Source organism: Rutilus rutilus (genome assembly GCF_951802725.1).
Source record: "Rutilus rutilus genome assembly, chromosome: 4".
Taxonomy (NCBI): Eukaryota; Metazoa; Chordata; class Actinopteri; order Cypriniformes; family Leuciscidae; genus Rutilus; species Rutilus rutilus.
This window is the reverse complement of record NC_140212.1, coordinates 6,919,532-6,941,061: the sequence shown is the minus strand read 5'-3', so window position 1 is coordinate 6,941,061 and position 21,530 is coordinate 6,919,532. Positions and strand designations below refer to the sequence as shown.

The window sequence follows — 21,530 nt, the reverse complement described above, 5'->3', positions numbered from 1 at the left end:
ATAGGGCTTAATAGGGAGTGGACAGGCTCTCCGTAGACGGGCTCTGGCTATACTAAAAATTAGTGTGGTTTTTTTTTTTTTTTTTGCATTCTTTTGACAACATTGTCGAAACGATCCCCATTCACACGGATAGTAGCCTATATATTTTGCTGCCAGGCCAGTAGTTGGCGATGTCACTTTGTAAAGAAACGCTCACCTACACTTAATATGCGTATGACATCACATTTTTGTAGTTTACACAGAGACGATAATATTAGCTATCTTTTTTTTTTTAATTGCACTTTAAAATTCGTTTTCAAAAGTTTGCATTTTCAGGCCCCCAAAACGCCGTTGTCGTGTAAATGAGGGGTCAAACCCGTTTCCGTTTTAGTTCCATTTTATTTTCATGGTGTCCTGTAAACACCCCCTCTGTCATACAACAGGCCAGAATGAAGATAACCAACAGCAGCAGCCTTTGAATGTGCACTGAAAAAACTAAAACTAAAACTAAAAGGGTAGCCTAATAAATTAACTCGTTTTGATCAAGTCAAAAATATAATTTAACATCACTGAAACCACCTAAATCGTTGATTTATTCCATCAAAACGTATTTGTATGTCTTAAATCAGATAGAAAGCTCTTTAAGGTAAAATTTGCAAGTTTAATAGCCAATGTGTTTGTTCATGTAGCCTGAAGGTGTGAGTGGCAACAGCAGCTGTTCTCGTTTTTGTATTCATAGCCTACATAGTAGGCCTACCCCCCAAACCATCATGTGTCCAGAATAAACACCCACTGTTTACACTGTCCAATTATAACTCCGATCCATGAGCTCAATGTCCAGAAATATACAAAGTGAATAATCTCACCAAGAATAACAACAGCTTTAAAATACCTTATTTTTAGGTATCAGCTAAGTCAAAATTTGAGCCTATAGGCATCATAACAGCTTTCCCACTTTTCACTGGGATGCCCTCAGCATTTAAAATCCCCTAAATGATAGTCCTTCTTTAGGCCTGGCACAGAGCAGTACTCCCATACATCTTGAACACTTTCAGGAAATTAAAGAAAGCAGAAGCGGAACGCTTATTTATGTCTACAAACAAGCAGTCTCCTCTTCACAGAAATTAACGGATACTCATCCGTTAGCTTGATTGGGAAGGAATCAAGTACATACAGCTATGTACTAGCTTACATTGGGAAGGAATTCAGAGGTGTGCAATAATCAAATAATCCATTTGAAATTAATCATAAGCATATCAAAAAAGGTTTTTCAATAATAACATGTCAGGAATTAGATCAAAGACTAAAATATGTGTGCAAAAGTATTTCCTCAATGGGTCATTCTTTACTGCTGTCAGCATTTGCGTCAGGCACGGCGTCATGGGTGGGCCTGACGGGCCTGGGCCCACCCACTTTTCAACAGGCCCACCCAAAAAAAAAAAGTAATATATTCAAATTTTGTCAAGAATTATAAAAAATCGTCAATAAGCTCATAATTTGTACTAAAAAAGTCTAAATGTTTAGTTTTAAAACAATTTTAAAAAGCTGGCTATGTCTATTTGGATGTTTCTGCGCAAGTTCAGCAGACAGTGGGGTTCGGGTTTGTTCCGATCAGAGCTCGTGAGTGGAGAGCGCATTTCTGAATATTCCGCTCCGCTCACTCATTCCGTAGCGTCGTTCGCTCAACCCAGAATGACCTGCTGGTTCGAAAATATGTGGAATAAGGGCTGCCTCCGACTAATTTTTTTTTTTTAGTCGACTAGTAGTTGTTAATTTAAGCCATTCGTGGGCAAATCACCCCTTTATATTAATTTAATTACTTAGGCTATCCCACAGGATAATAAGCGTTATGACCGGACGCATAAAGCTTGCCACAAAGAACCGGTTAAAGTAATTATGAATGTGTCTAAATTAGCAAGGAGACATTTAATTGTTTAGTAATAAACTGGTGTTTTCTGTGTCGCTGCAAAGATGAAGTTGACAATGCGGACTCTCCATGAACGCCAGAGAGTAATGCATATTTCATATGGATTAGGCTACATAATCAGAGAGTAGCCTATTTATTTTGGTTTGAATATTTTCGTTTAAAAGTAGACATTTCAAGCTTTCTGTAATAGATAACCCATATTTCTCAAATCTGTGAGGCACAAGCTGAGTTTCGGCGCCCTCCAGTTCACGTGCAATGCAAGTGATCGTGCCTGCGCCTTATTACATTGTCTGCTGTATATGCTTCTTATTTATTAAATACGGAAAATTGATTGATAAAACATTGATCAAAATTAAGATACAATTTATACAAAACGAAAATCTTTTAAAAAGAGTTTTCTATAAAACAAAACTTAATGAAGTCGTCAAAATCTTTTTTTACCAAAAACAGCGCTGTTGCTAGGAGGGCGCCAGCGCCTCTGCCTCGCGAGTGTTGTTGTTGTTGTTGATACTTTATTGATCCTTTGCAGGAAATTATATTGTCACGGCAGCTTTAACACTCAAAAAAAAAAAAAAAAAAAAAAAAAAAAAACCAACAAAACAAAACAACACCACATTAAACAGAACAGATTACTTCTAACCAATCTACAGTTAAACAACAAATAATAATAACAATAATACTAATAATGGATGATAGCCCTGAAGACGCCTAGCAATGATATACCTTTAGTGGTAGTATACCTTTAGTTAAGTTATACCTTAATCGTCTTCGTAGCGCGCTATGAGACAATGTTATCGGAAAATGCAGCCCAGTATGATGCGTATGATGCGTAATGGAGATTCCAAAGCGCTCTTCTTTGGTCAGAACCATGGAGAGCGATCGCGGATAGATCCGTCCTATGTACCGAAACTTTTAACAATGCAACAAAATATTTAAAGAGCATCAAGCTATTAAAATCTATATTATGTATACGCACAGATAATATAACAGTAGGCTATATTAGTCAATATTTTTGCAGTATATCCAAGCAGTGATTGGATAACGTTTTTTAATTTTTTTTATTTAACGTTTTTAATTTAAGGCCCACCCACAATTGGTCTGGCCCATCCAAAACTGGAATCCTGGCGCCGTGCCTGATTTGCGTAACTTTTTTTAAACACCCCCACAAAATAGGGACTTGTTTGTGCTCTTTGTGAATCAGTTCTGGTATTAAAAAATATATATGAACAAGTAGAAAAAAATATTGTTGTCTTCCAGTACAAATATCTAAACATTCTTGAATCAAGATAGATTTAGACTTGAGAAGCAAAATGACTAAATATAAAGTCTTATTTTCTGATTAATGGATAAAAATGAAGCGAGTTTATGCTTAAAAAAAATTACCAGTCGTGTATAAATAGCCAACTCAATTCAAAGAGAAACCAAGATTATATTTCTTACCCTATTGGCAGATATTTAGATTATTTTATGTTATAAATAATTATTTGCAAATTATAATTATAAAACTGATTATTTATACTGTTAACCAAGACAAGAATACTGATTAGGATTTTGCTAAGCAGTGTAATGTGGAAAAAAAATACCGCAGTCGGTATAAGCTACCTGCAAAAAAATAAAATAAAAAATAAAATAATAGTTAATTTTTTACTTTTTAGATTTTTATTTTTGATCCTCAGGATTACAGATTATTGCTCATCTACCATCACTTGCCATATTTAAACATTGTTGACAACTCATCATTAAATACTTTCTTGTTTGTAGTGAAGATTTAACAATAAATATACAGATGTTTGAACGTCTTTATGTCAACGCTCGTTCTCCATAAGAGGTGCTGGTGTTGATCCCATGCGCTCCACGTGATTTTAAAACCATCCCGAAAAATCCTTGGCAAAGCCCAGGCCTGGAACCACCGTCTACTGCCACACTGCAGCAAAGACCCCGGTTTGTGCACACGAGCCTCTTAAACATTGTAATGCACACACACACACACAAACATGTAACCTCAAAAAAAAAAAAAAATTAAGACAATGGGTTGAACACATTTTAACAAGACGTACACTACTTGATTTGCTTTAGTACATAGTTTGTGTGTTAACCAGATAACGAACGTGATAGGATGGATATTGAAAAGATGGGGTGTGTCGATACATTTACAGATTTAATACGACGCTCTGAACACAAACTACCGAAGAGCAGCACATACTAACAACATATGAACAATCATTTAACCCGTCTTGTGTTTGTAGAGAAAGCAAAAGTTTGGGAGAAAACGTAGCACTGTTATATGCCTTTAGGGTTTTGTAAAGTTGCACTGCAAAAATGATCTTATTCAGTATTTTTGTCTTACCAGTAAAATATCTCATCATTCTTAAATCAAAATACATTTTATTGAGAAGCAAAATGAAACATTTGTTTTCCTGAAAAACTGATTAAAACAAATTACCATATTTACATACAATGGATTCGGGTCCGTTTTGACCCAGAAGAGGGAAGTACATAGAAAACTATTTTTAGTGTTTAGTACGAAAATTGGATGTCTTTTAAAGTACACATTCATTTTATTTTTCAGATTTTCTGAAAATAATTCTGAAATTAAAATAAAATAAATTAATGTCTGTTTTAGATCAGAAGTTCAGACCAAATAGTCCAAATTTAAAAGTCCACATTTCACTCTGCTGCCACCTACTGATGTCACCTTGCATTATTCATTTAAATACCTGTTACTTCCCACCCAAAAAATTTGCGTCTGAAACTAATGCATTATGCAATAAGGTCAGCCGCAAAAATAACCCTTTCGCTGCATGCCTTTAGTAAATCCTGACAGTATTTTTTAACGCCAAAAGAGGGTTTGCGCTGGCACAAGCTGTTAGTAAACCTGGCCCTTAATATCTTAGGTCACTTTGCTTCTCAAGTAAATATATCTTGATTTCAGAATGTTTCAATATTTGTTGAAAATCCCATTTTCAAAAATCCCGAGTAAGAAAATCATTTTTTGCAGTATGATATAAGCAGCCTAATTTATGAAATGCCCCAGGAACAGTAACAGTGTTTTATCATATAACAAGGAACATAAGTAGGACAAAAGTACCAGCTAATTGACACCTACACATGTGACAGAGTAAAAGAAAGTGACGCCACATTAAACAGGAAACAGGTAAAAAGTCATTTTGATTCCCTTTATGACAAACACGGATGGCAAAAAAGAGATAAATATCTGCCATAAAGATTTTCAGAAGTATAGTAAAATATAGGTCCCAATTTTATTAGATTTGAATATCCCAGTCACAAAGGCAGCTTTTGCTCTACAGGCCTGCAAACAGCAAAGCTTTCCTTCAATCCTCTGAAATGAGTACACAGTTGGTCTTGGCTTCATTTAACACACACACATCTCTCTCTCCCATTGAGGACCTGGAAAGAAACTCAGTACCGGATTTACTGTACATTTGGTATCTCATTGATATAGGCTCTACTTCACAGTATATAAAACAAGGGTTTCATTAAATTTCATATTACACTAGAGTATCTTATAACATTTAATTGCTTATTTTTATAATGATAGACAGAGGATGAGTTCATAGGAACAAGATGATGGAAGAAGGAAAAGTTCAAAAAAAAAAGTATAAATATCCTAATATACACCCCTGTGATTACACAGCCTGATGAGTTTCAGCAATAATATGGATAGATTTGTGAATGCGCAGTTTGAGCATTTCCATCTCAAACATCAATACTGACATTCTTAAAAACTGTGTGGAAAGAGTGTGTTGCTTTTGGGAGCGAAATTTGAAACGCTAATGCGTCAGCCAATGAGCTTCCAGTCTATATGAACGGTGGGGATAAGCCCCGCCCCCGAATCGTTCACAATCCAGTTAAATTTCAACAGATTTTATTTAGAACCAAGAGAGCGCAAAATTTTAAAATCTGCTGTAAAAATTACGGTAATACAAGTTTAAAAAAATAAACAACAACAAAAGAATAGTGTGATCAACTAAAATAAACGATTTCAAACCCAGCCTGACTGTATTTTGTCCCACCCCCTATTTTATATAAAGAAAAAAATCATCATGTAGAAAACAAGAGAACAGGGCACATGCAGGTGGGCATGTCCATGCCTAAATCATCAGGTATGATTGAACAAATTTTTTTTTTCTCTTTTTTTTTTTTTTCTTTACCTGAACTTATAGTTAAACAATAAAAGATCTCTAAATGGATTACGTACAACTAACACATGAAGCGAAGAAAAGAAGAAATGGTGAAATCTCCATGAAAACGTCGCTAGGTTGCACCACTGGCAGTAGCAGCTCATAAAAGGTTAGCCATGTTATTCTAGCGTAAAATAAATAAATACTGCCGTAGCACTAATTAGCCACGCCCTTCACCCTCAACCAATCAGATCAGGGCTTCTCCCTCCCCTTCAAAGGCAGGCTGTGACACACAGCTCTGTCTCGCCTTCGTCTTTATGAATTTATGGAGTCTTGGTAATTTCTTTAGTCTTCGTTTCCCATCTGTAAATGGATCTAGTACCTAAAAATAAAACATTACAAATGGTTAATAACAGACAGGTTGAGGAGTTTTTAAAGTACCCCTATTATGTTATTTTAAAGGTTCCTAATTTTGTTTTGGAGTCTCCTACAATAGGTTTACATGCATCCAAGGTGGAAACACACTCTCATAATATACATTACAGCTTCAGCTCTTTTCTCAGCGTTTGAAACCACTCGATAAAGGATTGGGTCTCTCTAAACCCCTCCTTTCCGAGAGCCTACTCTGCTCTGATTGGTCAAACGGCCCAGTCTGTTTTGATTGGTCTACTCTGTTGTGATTGGTCAGATGGCCCAGTCTGTTTTGATTGGTCTACTGCTTACAGCACGTCTTGGAAACAAATCTCCCATCCTACATCTTAATTTCAGCTCCAGATCTTCCTCAGCAATTGATACACAGTAATGATGGCATCAGTTTTACTGCATCAATCTCATCCTTTTGAAGTGCATGCAAAGTGGTTTTGCTTTCGTATACGTAGTAGACTTTGTTCACTGGCAGCCAATGAGAAATATGCGTAGGTATGTAACAGGAAGTGAGACTGGAATTGCTGACGACTCGTTTCAGGCAGTTCAGAATTGGTTCGTTCTTTTAGGAGACAATAACTTAATTTGTCATGCACTTTGATCTTTAAATCTGCATGAAAGGTAATATTTGAAAAAGCATAATAGGGGCACTTTAAATCAAACTATTTTAACAAGCAGCCGCTGACCTGTAGTAGTTTGGCTTAAAGGGTCCGTTCTTGTTCAGGCCAAGGTATTTGGCCTGTTCATCAGACAGTTCAGTCAAGTGTGCATCAAACGTAGGGAGATGAAGGCTGGCCACATACTCATCTGCAAAAACAGCAGTTTAGTATTTAAAATTGTGCATCAAGAAAAGACACATCAATATAACTTGCACTTCATGCTCACTATTATGTTATTCATAAAAAACATAAAAATAAAAATCACATTCAGAAAACAAAATGCTATTTAAACAGTTTTTTACTTCCAATGCAAAGATTGAGTCTACACCTACACTAATCTGGCCAATACAGCATTTTAGTCTTGCGAAAACTAATCTTTTTGAAGACGTGGAAACATTTGATAAAGCCATTTCTGCATTGTAGTGTGGACAGTGAAAACGGAGGTATTTCAAAATGATGACGCATGTTTAGTCATGTGACAAATACTGCACTGACAGACATCTATGTTTATACTGCTATGTCTTATGTGCCATTCACTTTCAGTGTTGCTAAAGATAAATGTTTCTTCGTACATTCTTCATATTACATTCCTGCAAAGATGATAGAAAATGTACTCGCAATTGCTGTCCTGCGGCAAAACATGAGGACAGTTGTGTTTAGACAATACATAGAGTGGTGGTTGAGGGCGACCTGGACGCATGTAAGCGGTGAGATATTTTGTTAATAAAATAGTTGTGCCAGAGCGTGAGAACTTTAATATGCTTGGTCTCTGTATCATCTCAGGGTGCTTTTATTACGTTTCACACATGCAAAGTAATTCACTACTTCTGCGCAGTAGTGAACGCGTCAGAAACGGTCAGTACAAAGTTTATTGGTTGAAATAAACAGTTATGGACATGTAGAAATTAAAGTTGAAGCTCCAATCTCCTCCCGAAAATCCAAATAAAAGTCTGTTGGTGCCTTGCTGACTACTTCGTTTAGAGAATCTGTCAATCATGACGTCACATTCCCTTTTTATAGCATCAAATAACAAACTAAGGACATGTGCGGCACGCTTGGTGTGGACAAGTAAAAGTTTTCAAATGTATCCGGATTAATGTAGTCGTAGCCTCAGAGAATCAAGGAAATCTCAGAAAAGCGAATTTAACTGAATATAATATCTTTCCACCTCCTCTTAACCCTCATGTTGTGTTCAGGTCATTTTTGACCGGGAACACAACAAGTGTTATAGGGTTTTGAACACAACACAAGAGTTAAAGAAGCAGTTTGGAATTCAATCTCAGATATTTGTGTTTCTGTGAGGATGAGCTGCAGGTTTGAATGAAGAGCAACAGAAAGGATGGGAAATGACAGAGCAGTGCAGTTTGCAGTGATAAGTAGCAGCCGTTTGTGACAGCATGACCTATTTTCAGCTGTCTCCTGCTCCTCGGGGTCTATGCAGGATCCTACAATCGCTTAACTCTCTACACCGTGTGCCGCAGAAAACACTGAATCTTTCAACAGGCTGAAAACATCCGTGCACAGCACAGACCAAACCAATTACAGTGATTACAAGCCTAGACAGCCATAATATTAACACAACACTTGAGGATTTCACTCAATTACTGGGTTTACTGCATGCGACACTCGTCTTAAATGGAAGATAAGCAGCGCAGAACTCTCAAATAGTTTGTTTTAGGTCATGCATAACCATTTAGAAGGGTTTAGAAATGGCATTTTTTTCCATGCACGTCTATACTTCATACCCATTTTCTTAGGCAGCAGGTAGACGTCCTGTTTGTAGCGGCCTTCAGGAGCATTGTACAGCTCTATCAGAGCCAGAGCCTGGGAGAAAAGGAGCAAGAAATCAGTCACCATGACAACAGCAAGACTGTGACACACACACATTTTAAGTGCCTGGGGTTCATACTCTCACACTGCACACAGACTGAGAAACCCATTCTCTGATTGAAATCAGAGTCAAATTCTCTTTTCACGGACACAAAAGCACATTATGCATTTAATGAAGTCATTTGTGTAAATTTTCACTCTTTTTCTCTCTTCTCACCTGGGTAGTAGCCGTGATGGACAGCACAAATGTAGGAACAGTGGAGCAGCTCAGGTTTAGGAGGCGACCCTGGAAATATACATATATATTTGGACCATTTAAGACATTAAAATGCTAACAAACTTTGTTTTCAGTAACATTTTAATCGTATCTTTTTTCTTCTTTATAATGCCTGTGTAAAGCACTCTGAATTACCACTGATAAAATAAATAAACTTGCCTACACAGGCGTACATCCCAGATATTTAGCAACACTTACTATATGTAGAGACATTTACTACAATGAAAGTAGTTGCGATTTTAAGACATTATGAAGATGTACTTAAAGTGCTCCTATTATGTTAAAGGTTCCTAAAGTCTCCTATGTACACGCCCCACAGTCTCATACAATACAATTATGGCGCTTTTCCACTACACAGTACCAGCTCGACTCGACTCGCCTTTGTTTGGTTTTCCACTGTGTAAGAGTTGTACCTGTACCTGCTTCCAGGTACTTTTTTTCGTATCACCTCTGGCGAGGTTCTGAGCGAGCTGAGGCGATACTAAAATGTGACGTGAAAACACGGCAGACTGCTGATTGGTCAGAGAGAATCGTCACTATTCACTGCGTCATCATTGCACTCGCCAGACGCGATTTCATCCATTGTCCTGTGTGTGTGGGTAGCGGGAGTGTGTCACGTAGAAGATTACGTCACGGCTGTTTCCTGCGGCGTCGCTATGACCAGGTTCTATTGTGGAGGTACTATCTGCAATGGAAAACGGAGCGAAAAGCGAGCCGAGACGAGGCGAGTCGAATCGAGTCGAGTTGAGCTGGTACTGGTAATGGAATAGTGCGGTACGGTTTGGTAAAGTATTCAGTCTCTCTAAACCTCTCCTTTCCGAGAGCCTACTCTGCTTCATAACACACTACATGAAAGGCAAAACCTGAAAAAACATAATAGGGGGACTTTAAATAAAAAATTCCAATCTCAAACCTCCGCCAGCAACACTATTCTCTTTCCATCTGGCCAGATGACATGGTCCACCTGCGATCTCACCCGCTCCCAGGTCAATTCAGGGGTCCGCAGACTGGCCTGAAAAGTTGAAGGAAATGTGTTAAAGAGTAAGGTGCACAATACAAATACACTTACTCAGTAACCATGTGCACTCTCAGACATTATCAAATAAACATGTGAAATCTCTGATTTAGAGCAGTTTTCTCACCACATCAATCTCAGTATTGGAGTGGCCCATGTTGCAGACGATACAGCCGTTCTTCATGCGGTCCATGTACTCTCTTACTACCACATTTTTATTGCCTATGGACATCACACACAATAAGAACGAGATGAATGTAAATGAGAAACTTATTTAGTTGATGAAGGGAGCTTTGGGAATGATCTGAAAGCTTTGGGAAATGATCTGAAATGACTCAAAGCGCCACATAATCCTGGGAGTCTTGTTCTTCACCTGTCTTTCCTCCATAGTACAAGTAAATGGACCAAGAATCAAGTTGAACTAAGTCAAAATGCAATTATTAAAAGTAATTTCATCCACAAGTGCAACACGCTGCCTACAGATTAAACTGTGATTCAGGTTTGACTCTTGAATGGTCCTGTTCATACTACAGTACATCTTACAGGTAAGGCTTGAATCCGGTCTATAATGTAAAATAAAATAAAAACTATTTTGGGACACGAAAGGAGTGTATCTGTAAGGTATGTCCATTTTTACATGCAATTACAAAGAATGCAAGGATGCAAAAAGTAGACCATACTTTTCATTTTTGGGTAACTTTTCATAATTTGTTTCTTTAAAAAAATCTGTCAAACAGAATAATAATCACCATGTAAACATTTAAAGATTACAACAATCAAAACCGGATCTAAAAATACCTGTGCAGGTGATGACGATGTCGACTTGTCGGATGACTTCGGTGAGTTTTACCAGCCTGAAGCCGTCCATGCTGTGTGGTGACAAATATAAATTAGAGAATGCAGTCTTTCTAAAAAGTAAAACAATAAAGACTAACCATGAGACTGAATGCTGAATAAGAACTTTGCTGTTATTCAACACAGAAAACTGACCGGTGTGGCAACAGTGATTAAAGAAACGTTTACAATGTTTAGGAAAGTACTGTACTACGATAATATGAAACAGGTGCGCAATAAAGCTGAACACACAGTCCTGGAGAGCCATTCTGGTTGCTGGTTCACAAGCATTTACACATTAACACATTAGTATGACATTAAGTGTAATTCAATGGCATCTAGTAAAGGACATGATTCAGTGAAAGTGACTTCAGACTCACCAGGCCTGTAGAGCACAGATGGGGTCAATCTCAGTGACGTAGACGATGGAGCCCATTGCTTTGAGAGCAGCACAGCAGCCTTTTCCCACCTTACACACACACAAAGTAATTTTTCAGAACAAAAAGGTTCAAAGAAAATATTTATAAAGCACACATGGACCCAATGTGATTGACACAAACAGGACATGATCAACATCTTTTGTTGCACCTGGAAAAACCTTGCACCTTGAATTAAAGCAGAACTTGGTAACTTTTTTAACTTAATAAAACTGTCTAGAAATCATTTGGATGGTTAAACAACCTGTTCTGGTGATATTGGTGACTTTCCCAGCTCCCCCCAGCGTTCCCAGGCGGAAAACCAACCTTGCAACTTGGGGACTACCGTCCCGGCAAGATAGAAATTGGAAGTCTCGTGAGAAGCGAGAACGAGAACGAGCGCGAAACACAAATTGCTTTACGGCAATTCGACATAAACACACACGCCCCATTTACGCCCCACAGCTGTAGGGGGAGCTCGTGGGGAAAACATGCGACAACAAAAGGGAAAATCAGCGAAGAAGTGACTAGAGTTCGCTAGAGTTGCCGAGTTCTGCTTTAAGCAATCAGGTTGACTTTCCTATTAGAAATCAAAAGAAACACATTTATTTAGAGGTATTGTCCTCTAGTGGCCATATCTGGTATCTGTTTAATAATGCAGCAATGCAGCAGTGCAGTGGAGGTGTGGCCACCAAAAATGATTGACAGAAGGAACTGAATAAGCAGGCAGAGCTGCAGAATGGTTTTAAAATGGTTGGGGCTTAAATAATTGGGCAAATCGCTAATAATTTGATAGATTTTGCAGGGCTGGACATGTCGGATACCAGTCATTGGAATAAACAGATTTAAATTATTTTCGTATAATGCCAAGAAAATTCTGAATGCAGCTCTCCAGAGGTTCTAATAGGAAACGGTTATTAGCTGGAAACAATTGCTGTTTATTTATCTCACCTCTCCATATCCACAAATCACCACCTGCTTCCCTCCAAACATCACATCTGTGGTCCTCTTTAGACTTGAACACAAAACACAAACATGCTCAGTAAAAACATACAGCACTATAAACCACATAATTCAGAACCTGCAGAACTGATACTCTGCACATTTAGTCTGCAAAAGGGCATAATAAGTGCAATGTGTGCAATGTGCTCTGATTGGTCGGCTGGACCAGTGTGTTGTGATTGCTCAAGCGTGCCTGGGAAATATCACGCCATGACCGCAAGTTTTAACACACTACTAACTAACTCAACAGACCCCGTCCCTTTATTTTATGTATGCCTTGGGCGGGAATTATTTAAAAGAGGAATATTGTGAGTGTTCGTTCCTGGAAGAAAACTCAAGACTACAATGTAGAAGTTTAAGGGAGTTCAGAACTTTGCAGACCTTTACAGGCTCAACATTACACACAAAAGTTAGTTGAAAATGTGAAAAAAGCATAATAGGACCTCTTTAACCATATTGACTGGGAAAACTATTTTGAGTTAGACTAGTTAAGGATTAGGGTTATGAAAAGTCACCAAGAGACATACCCATCCAAGATAGACTCCCGGCAGCAGTACAGGTTGTCAAATTTCTGCTTGGTGACTGAATCGTTAACATTCATCGCAGGAACACACAACTTGCCCGCTTTTGACAGCTGGTATAGCCTGGGAAAAACAAATTAATATGAGAACAGCTTAGCAAGAAAACAACACAGAAATTCTGAAGGAAAATTCTGAAGGTAAGATATAATAATTATATAATCAATATATAACACTGCCGTTCAAAAGTCTGGAATAAATTATGATTTTTAATATTTTCATATTTAATATGAATATTTTCAGATATATTAAGAAATATTACTAGAATGTAAAATAACAGTTTTTTTATTTTATTTTAATATATTTAGGATCAAAGAATCGTGAAAAAAGTATTACGTTTCCACCCAGAAATAAAGTATTTACCACTGATAATTATAATAACTATTATTAATAATTGATCACTAATAATAAAAATAATAATTGAGCAGCAAATCAGCATACATTAAATCACAGGAATAAATTGAATTTTCAAATATATTAAGATAGAAAACTATAGCAATACTACAGTTTCTTTATTAATTAAATAAATGCAGCTTTAGTGTGCTTAAGAGTCTTTTGGAATAAATTAATAGTTAATATCTGGCCTCTCTAAAATATTATACTTCAATCAACATTACATCTGCCAGTTCCACTACTTGCCACTAGATGGAGACATCGCTATTTGATATGGGAAAAACAATTGAGGTCCCCACATTGTTCATTATATTACATTTTAAATGAAGTTTTGACTTAGTCCACACCAAATGTAAAAAATGTAACACTATTTTAATGTATTTAACAAATCAAAGTCTTTTCACAAATGTAAATCACCTGTGAACGCCAGTCACACTCTCCTCTACGATGCCTTTGATCTTTTTGAACATGTTGGGATATTTCTTATAAATCCAGTGGGTCAAATCTCCTCCATCATCTAAAATCTACAAGGCATAAGCTGTTGAGACACTGAACAGTCATAATGTTTCATAGTCCAGTTGTAGGTGTATATAGTCCAGTTACCACTTACCATGTTGGGCTGCCAACCCTCCACGTTAACACAGCGATCGATACACCACCAGAAGTCATCTTCTGATTCGCCCTTCCAGGCAAACACTGAGAAACCTGCCAGACGCAACACACAGGAGTTGATCAGGACAGAAAAGTATATAACAGAATAACGGAAAGGGAATAAGAAAGGAAAAAGATTTACCTCCCTCAGCCAGAGCGGCTGCTACCTCATTTTGAGTGGAGTAGATGTTACAGGCGGCCCACCTGCACTGAGCACCCAGAGCAGAGAGGGTCTCCATCAGCACCTGCAAACACACACACGACAACGCATTATTGAAATTAGAGCCTCAGGAAGATTTCTGTGATGTGGAAAACGCAGACGGAATCCAGTTATTTTTTTTACAGTATAAAGTGGAATGTCAGATAGTCAGACACACAGAAACGCAAAGGTCTTCACTATAACCCGACATGATACAATTTTTGTTTAACTTAAAGTAGTCATGACATGGATTTTTTTTTTTTTTTTTTTATATGTTTCTTGAGGTTAACTTATAATGCAAATAAAGTTTTCTCCACAAAAAACAAACAAAACAAATACATTTGTGGAAAAACTATCATTTGTAACCCTCATTATCACCCTCTGTCTGAAAAGGCACGGCTCCTTTAAGGCTTGTCGGTAAACAGCCACTGTTATGATTGGCTAATGTCATTGCATAGGAAACCGTATCAATGCCCACTCGCTATTGCACGCAAGTAAATGTTTTGAAAACATCCATATAGAACCACCATTTACAGACAAAGCATTATGAAATAATTTACTTGCGACTGCTTCAGAAATATATTACTAATATAATATAATATAATTTAATTTAATTACATTAAAACTAATATAATTACCACCATTTTTTGATAAATTTATTAAGTTACATATCCAGAAAAGAAAAAAAGGAAAAAAAATTGGGGTAAATAAAACAGAATTTGAACAAATTAAAAAACTGAAACTATGAAATACAAATGTCAGTTTGCTATAAAAAAAAAAAAAAAACAGCATTAATTTTGAAACCGTTTTCACAAATACAGTAACACCTCTCAAAATGTACTCTTATAGACAATAAAAAGGTTCCTAAATTGGGAAAATAATGTCCCAAAAGGTGGTAGAGTTAGGATTAGGGTGTTGGAATTATAGTGTAATTAAATATAATTAGTTTAATTTAAGAACAAATTAAGTCAACATGAGGTCCTCAAGTATTTGGTGTATAATCGTGTGTGTGTGTGTGTGTGTGTGTGTGTGTGTGTGTGTGTACAGACACTCACAGCAGTCTGTGCAGTGATGTGGGTACAACCCACAATTTTTGCTCCAGCCAATGGCTTCTCTCCCTGAGCTCTCTTCCTCAAAGCCATGAGAGCAGGCATCTCTACAGTACAAAAATACCCACAAAAGTCATTAACAACACATGCCTATAATATCAAAATAAACATGCTAACATCCTTGATCATATAGAAAGAGTTTTAAACCTCGAAGACAGGCTGTGTGTGAGTGCACAATGGAGTATTTGGCCATGTGGTTACAGGGGCTGAAAGAGGCGCCCTGCTGTGAACATATGGCCTCTCACCATCACAGGAAGAACATCAAAACATGCTTCGCTTGATCTCACACAAACACACACTTTGACTTCACACATAAACAAATACCAACAGCTTAATATGCTGACTGGCCTGCGGACAACGGCATTGCACAATCAGCCGTCATGCTCGTAAAAACAGTTATAGCTTGTCGGCACATGTAAATATTAATGCACACAGGGCCCCTCTCACCTTGCTCTGCGATCTCGATCTCCCTGCGTCCGAAGTCGGCCTGTTTGATGTTCTTTATGCAGAAGTCTCCATTGCCCTTGGAGTTCTTCTGCTGCTTGTCGCGGGGAGAGGTCTCGTCATCGGAGCTGTCCGTGTACGAGGCGGCTGAAGAAGGGAATACGTATGTAAAGGAATGTAGATTTTACTAAACTCTACTCTGCGTTATCAATGTAATCCTTCTAAAGAGCCCTGCCTGAGAAGCCACACAGGAATGCCTTTGTTCACAGGACTCACTACATTCGACCCCGAACGTGTGGTAAAAACAAATTTTACGTACACTAGCCTGAGTCTATAATGTGAGTCTACAGTGCGTTTTGGTGCTTGTACAATGTCATACCTGAGCTGTAACTGTCTGTAGAAGACTGTGAGATGGAGCGAGACAAAGACCTGCGGCCGATCTTGGTGGGACGTTTGTTGAACTCCTGCTTCTGGTCTGCGAACTGGATCTGTCAACAAAAAAGGGTGGAGGTCAGGACAAGAAATAGAGACAAGTTCAGGGTGAGATATCTAAAAGCTACTGAATTGTACATACATACATACACACATACACACACATATTCTGTGCATCATTACTCCAGTCTTCAGCCTCACATGATCCTTCAGAAATCATTCTAATATGTTGATTTGCTTTGTTGCTCAAGAAACATTTCTGATTATCAATGTCCAAAACAGTTGTGCTGTTTAATATTTTTGTCCTTACTGTCACTTTTGAACTATTTAATGCATGCTTGCTAAATAAATAAAAAACAAATAAAAAAAACGGTAGAGTCTATTTTTTTTTAAACAAAAAAATATTAAAATATACTTTAACAACAAGAACAACAACTTTAACTAGTGCACTTGCGGAGGTTGGATTTCACCCCCCGATTGATCTTTGAACTGTTTTCTGAGCTGTAATACTCTGTCTGGATAATGCTTAACAGTGTGCCCATTACCACAGGAAGTGTCAAATTATTATGTAAACAATGGCCAGTCTGAACACAATGCTACAATTCACATATTAAGCGGAACACAGGGAATTAGCCTTTCCTCGCAAAGTGAGAAGTAAATCACATAAATCAAGATCCAGTCCTAATCTTTAACACAATTTGACCTGCCAGGTAGGTACTTCCTTTTACCCCCCAGTTAGGCAGTGATCATTTCATTATCATAACCTCGACAACTGCACCTGCATCCTTCATCAGTGTAGTCTGCCACCACTAAGCTACTCTCAATGAAAGTCTGGAAAGGCAGCGGAAACCATTGAGAGCTCATCGTACACATGTAGATAAACTGCACTACTATTAATGGGCCGGCAGCTGTTGCCTGCAGAGAGAAAAGCACTGCATGAACCGTGAGAGGATTACGGCGTGGTGCAGTCATCTCATGTTGACTTTATTATCTGATTCAACAGCAAGCCTCAAATCCCCCCCCGCTCCATCAAGAGATTTTTAAAAGCATGACTATTACATAACCCTGTGCCATATCGGTGTCCAATCAACCATGTCCAATCAACCACTGCGAGTGATCGCAGTGATTAATCTTCAGGCTTTAGGTTGAAGCTATAGGAAGTGCCGTTTTCAGGATGGGTGGATGTCTTTTAGACCATGATTAAAACACAGTTATGCAGACAAGTGTGACTCACAAACCTTGATTCACACAAACACATCGTTGTGCCCGAAAGCACTTCAACGCAATTGGCACTCGCAGGGGTTCAGCAACAATAGCCCTACAGAGAAACAAACACCCACAGACTCTGTGAAGTTCAATTTGGCACCTGTTTATCTCTTATCACTTGGCACAAAGGGCTGTACTGGAAGGACTCTCACAAATCACTTACTCATAGGAAAAACATGATGCTAATCTGATAAGAAAAAGCTCAGGATGCTCGAATTCAGTGAGAAATATGTGGCAAAACCACATTTCCAGGATACACGCATCCTAAGCCACACCTCGGTTCCAAAACTTGATGAGCATCATATCTGACTTGGAACAGTCTACAAAAGACAGCAATTAAATTTTGGTACAGATGGGAGCTTGATTGCAGTGTTCATATATGCTTAAACCAGGGGTCTCTAAACCTACACATGGAGGGCCATCTTCCACCAAAATTTAATTCTAGCCCCAATTAAACACACACGAATCAGCTAATCAAGGTCTTCGTGATCATTAGAAACTTCCAGGCACGTGTGTTGGAGCTGAACTCAGCAGGAAAGTGGCCCTCCAGTAGCAGGATTGGACACCCCTGGCCTAAAAAAACCCAACTAAGAGAGAAAATGCACCATGTTCTGCAGCAAACGAGCCAGGTGTGAAAGTGGCCTGAACTTGCATTTGCACTGGAAAGTCTAACAAGGTTCAACGATGCTGAGAAGAGATTGGTTGGGACCACCCGTCACTTTCAAAAGAAGACAAACACTGCCCCCCCTGCTAATCCACGCTGAGCACACAGATGGCTCGGACTATTTTCATTCCAGAAGGTTAAGCTTACAGCCCCCAGAAAAGCCTGAAGACCAGCCTGACTTTCTCCCCTCTTACCTTTCTAACTGAGGCCTCAAAGATCTCACCATCCTTCTTTTTCTTCAGCATGACAGTGAGGGAAGCGAAGAGTGACAGGAAGAAATTGAGTGCTAAAAGGAAGGGACTGGCACAGAGGAAGTGGACTTTAATACCAGCTTTACGCGTGGCCAGTCTAAACTGATTCCATGGCCTGTGCAGCACAATGCGAGACTGTTTCCCTTTGGGGGGTTTTGTGCATCTCTCTTTTAATTGTTATTTGTTTAGAGGCTGGAACGATTCTGGTCAGAGTTGGCAAAATGTGCATGTGTGTGTTTGTGGAGACTAGGGTTGGTGGTTTAGGAGGTGATTAATGCGTCTAATGCTCAAGATAATGAAAAATGCCAAGGACACATACTCGCACACCAGCACCACTGGCCTTGACAAAGGGCTCTTTGTGTTTTCCTGGTCACAAAATATATGACCAGGAGGAAACAGATTGGATGTACTGAAGGAACAATTACTCTGGCATGTTCTTGAGTTCTTTAACTTCAACTTTATGGCTAACATCAGCGTCATGGTCGAAAGTTTAGCTCGTTGATTATCAACTCTCGGCCTCTAACAAGTAAAATATGCCAAGACTTTACACTTCAACATTGTAAAGCAGACAAATTGCTGATAGATGTTTTATGATGATCCATTCATGAAAACGGAGGCAATAGAAGGCTTAGATGAGCTGAAGGTCGTTCTGTAATCTGGTGTGTTCGACCATAGACCAAATACATTATTGCCCACCACAGCAACGCTCAGACTGTCATTTAGCATTTATATAGAAATAAAAACCAATTAGTTTAGTTGGACAACAGACGCTTGCATCTTTCAGTCTCAAGAAAATGTCCTCACCATGACACTTGCCTCACTCTTCCTTTGTGAACTGAAGTATTAGAAGTGTGGTTTGAAAACATCTTCCCAGTATGACTTCATACCTTTCCCACAGACCTGGATCACACATTGCTTTATCTAGGGAGTTTAGAAAGTCAAATATTTGAGAACAATTATCAGTCTTTTGTGGGTTGGTGCACCCTGGCAATGAAAAAAGTTGCACAACAGAATGGACTAAATACACTTAAAGCCTTAATCAAGCTTAAACTGTAGTGTTTGACACTAGCAAGGTCATGGGTTCGATTCCCAGGGAAAGAAAGAGGTGATCAAATGTGTACCTTGAATGCAATTTAATAGTACACAATGTAATTTATGATGTTCAAAATTAAAATTTAAACGAGTCAATACATCAATCCTACTTCCAAAACACATTTTTATCTTACCCTGATTTAATATGCTAAGCCTATTATAAGCGTTTATATTTTAGACCTAGCGGGATGGCTTTCACGAGAAATTGTCACTTGTTGCTCCGGCCAGTTTTACGCGCGTATGGTGTGGGAGTGGCATAGGTTAGTTGTCACAATGAGCCAGAAAGGTAGACATGGAGCCGCTAATTCTCGAACCTTTGGGAAAAACACAGAACAGAGGAGAGTCGCTTTAAGACGCTTTTGATGAAAGAGCATACCAAATGCATAAATGTAAATGTCCATACTGTACATTATTTTAAGTCCAGAAACATACTACAGGTAAGCAAATACAGATGCAAATGCTTGGTCAATGTGTTGCAAATGTGCAGTCCTGTTGTACAAACTTAAGTATTTGTGGCATTAAACCAAATGTTAAAAAATTCAAGCGGCTTGCTATAAACCTGTCAATGTTAACTAACCTAAAAAGATTAGTAATGTAGTTGACCTGAAAGAAAAGGTGTCCATAGAAGATGCGTTGGTTTATGTTTATGCAGTGCCTCATGTCACAACTTGCATTGCATTATACTGCCGTCTTAGCAGACACAGTTTAAGACGTTGCAAGTGCACAAATAAACTTACTGGGTGCAGAGAAGGATCTGTGCTTTTGGATTAGGCTTGTTCCTAATATGACACTGTCTGTGGTTTAAGTTCACTGTAAGGGCAGCTAGTTTATTTAGAGAACAAATAAAAATAAATAAAAAGTCCTTGGGTAAGGGTTTCATGAATATCTAAGAAAAGCAAAAGCAAAATTTATGACATAGAAAAAGGTTGTTATCCCCCCCCCCCCCCCCCCAAAAAAAAGACACTAGGATAATCATATCCTGAAACAAAGCATTTTGTGCCATTATGTCCTCTTTTAAAATGATGCTGAATATTTTGCCAAAAAAATAGGTATTTTAATCTTTCAGAGGTAATATGAATGGGTTTATGTAATAAACAGGAGGCAAAAAGCTCAATTTCTGAGAATGACACAAAGGTTGTATGTTACCGGAGGAGAGATTCAGGCCACATGAGCAGCACTTCCATGAAAAAAAGATCACTTACGTAAGAAAGAGAAAGAACTAGAGGAAAAAGAGAGACATTCGCATCACGTTAACAGTACATTTCAGTGACAGTGCTGAGAGCTGATGATTAAAGATCAGGGTGGGGGGGAAACGGTCATGTTTCCTGTGAATGGATGTCCAAGTGTTCACAGTCCAGCTCTAGCATGGCTTTTCACGGTGAGAGCTTCCGCAATGAACACAAACACAGCCGTGCTGCTGCAGAGTGCTGATGACTTCATCGCTCATTTATTAAAATGCTGAATTACTTACTCAAAGATAATCATTAGGCTGTGGCTTTGTTCTAAACCCCAGTAAGTTGCCTGGCATCCATCAGAAGAAAAAGTAAACATTACTAAAAAAGACTTTAGACTCAGGCTCATGAGGGAGACAGATTCCCATTTACACCTGGTGTTTTAATCCATCTCTTTTTCCGACACTTCTGTCCTGATTGGGGAAGGTCTATGGACGGGTAAATGTAAGCTGGCACAATTTACATATGAACGCGACCAGAGATGACAGAAAAACATAAGGAGAGCATCAGCTTTCCTTTCTGCTCTGATAGCCGTAAGACTACGCCGAACGCTGTGTTTATGTGTTAGAAATCAGGAATGGTGAGAACATTGTGCTTGGTATGCTTTTCGTCTTCAAACCATACTTAGGTCTTCAGCCGACAAAACGCGGGGTATAAGACGCACCTTAATACCAGGTGTAAACAGAGCCTAATTAACTTTTTAATGCTAACATTA

At 38.4% G+C, this 21,530-nt stretch overlaps 1 protein-coding gene across 2 annotated transcripts in view; it reads right to left on the bottom strand.

Moving 5' to 3' along the window:
• Positions 1-5,068: 5,068 nt before the first annotated feature.
• Positions 5,069-21,530, bottom strand: part of ahcyl2b (adenosylhomocysteinase like 2b) — a 33,731-nt gene continuing 17,269 nt past the window's right edge. For both annotated transcript variants that reach the window (XM_084406518.1, XM_084406519.1), the window contains 16 exons: positions 16,258-16,366; positions 15,882-16,025; positions 15,381-15,481; positions 14,269-14,371; positions 14,086-14,180; positions 13,893-13,999; positions 13,032-13,148; positions 12,454-12,517; positions 11,467-11,555; positions 11,051-11,121; positions 10,380-10,474; positions 10,151-10,249; positions 9,178-9,246; positions 8,876-8,954; positions 7,158-7,278; positions 5,069-6,430 (listed from right to left, as the gene is read on the bottom strand). In XM_084406518.1, the coding sequence (XP_084262644.1) occupies positions 6,424-6,430; positions 7,158-7,278; positions 8,876-8,954; positions 9,178-9,246; positions 10,151-10,249; positions 10,380-10,474; positions 11,051-11,121; positions 11,467-11,555; positions 12,454-12,517; positions 13,032-13,148; positions 13,893-13,999; positions 14,086-14,180; positions 14,269-14,371; positions 15,381-15,481; positions 15,882-16,025; positions 16,258-16,366 (1,470 nt within the window). In that variant the 3' untranslated portion in view covers positions 5,069-6,423. The remainder of the gene's footprint in view (positions 6,431-7,157; positions 7,279-8,875; positions 8,955-9,177; positions 9,247-10,150; positions 10,250-10,379; positions 10,475-11,050; positions 11,122-11,466; positions 11,556-12,453; positions 12,518-13,031; positions 13,149-13,892; positions 14,000-14,085; positions 14,181-14,268; positions 14,372-15,380; positions 15,482-15,881; positions 16,026-16,257; positions 16,367-21,530) is intronic.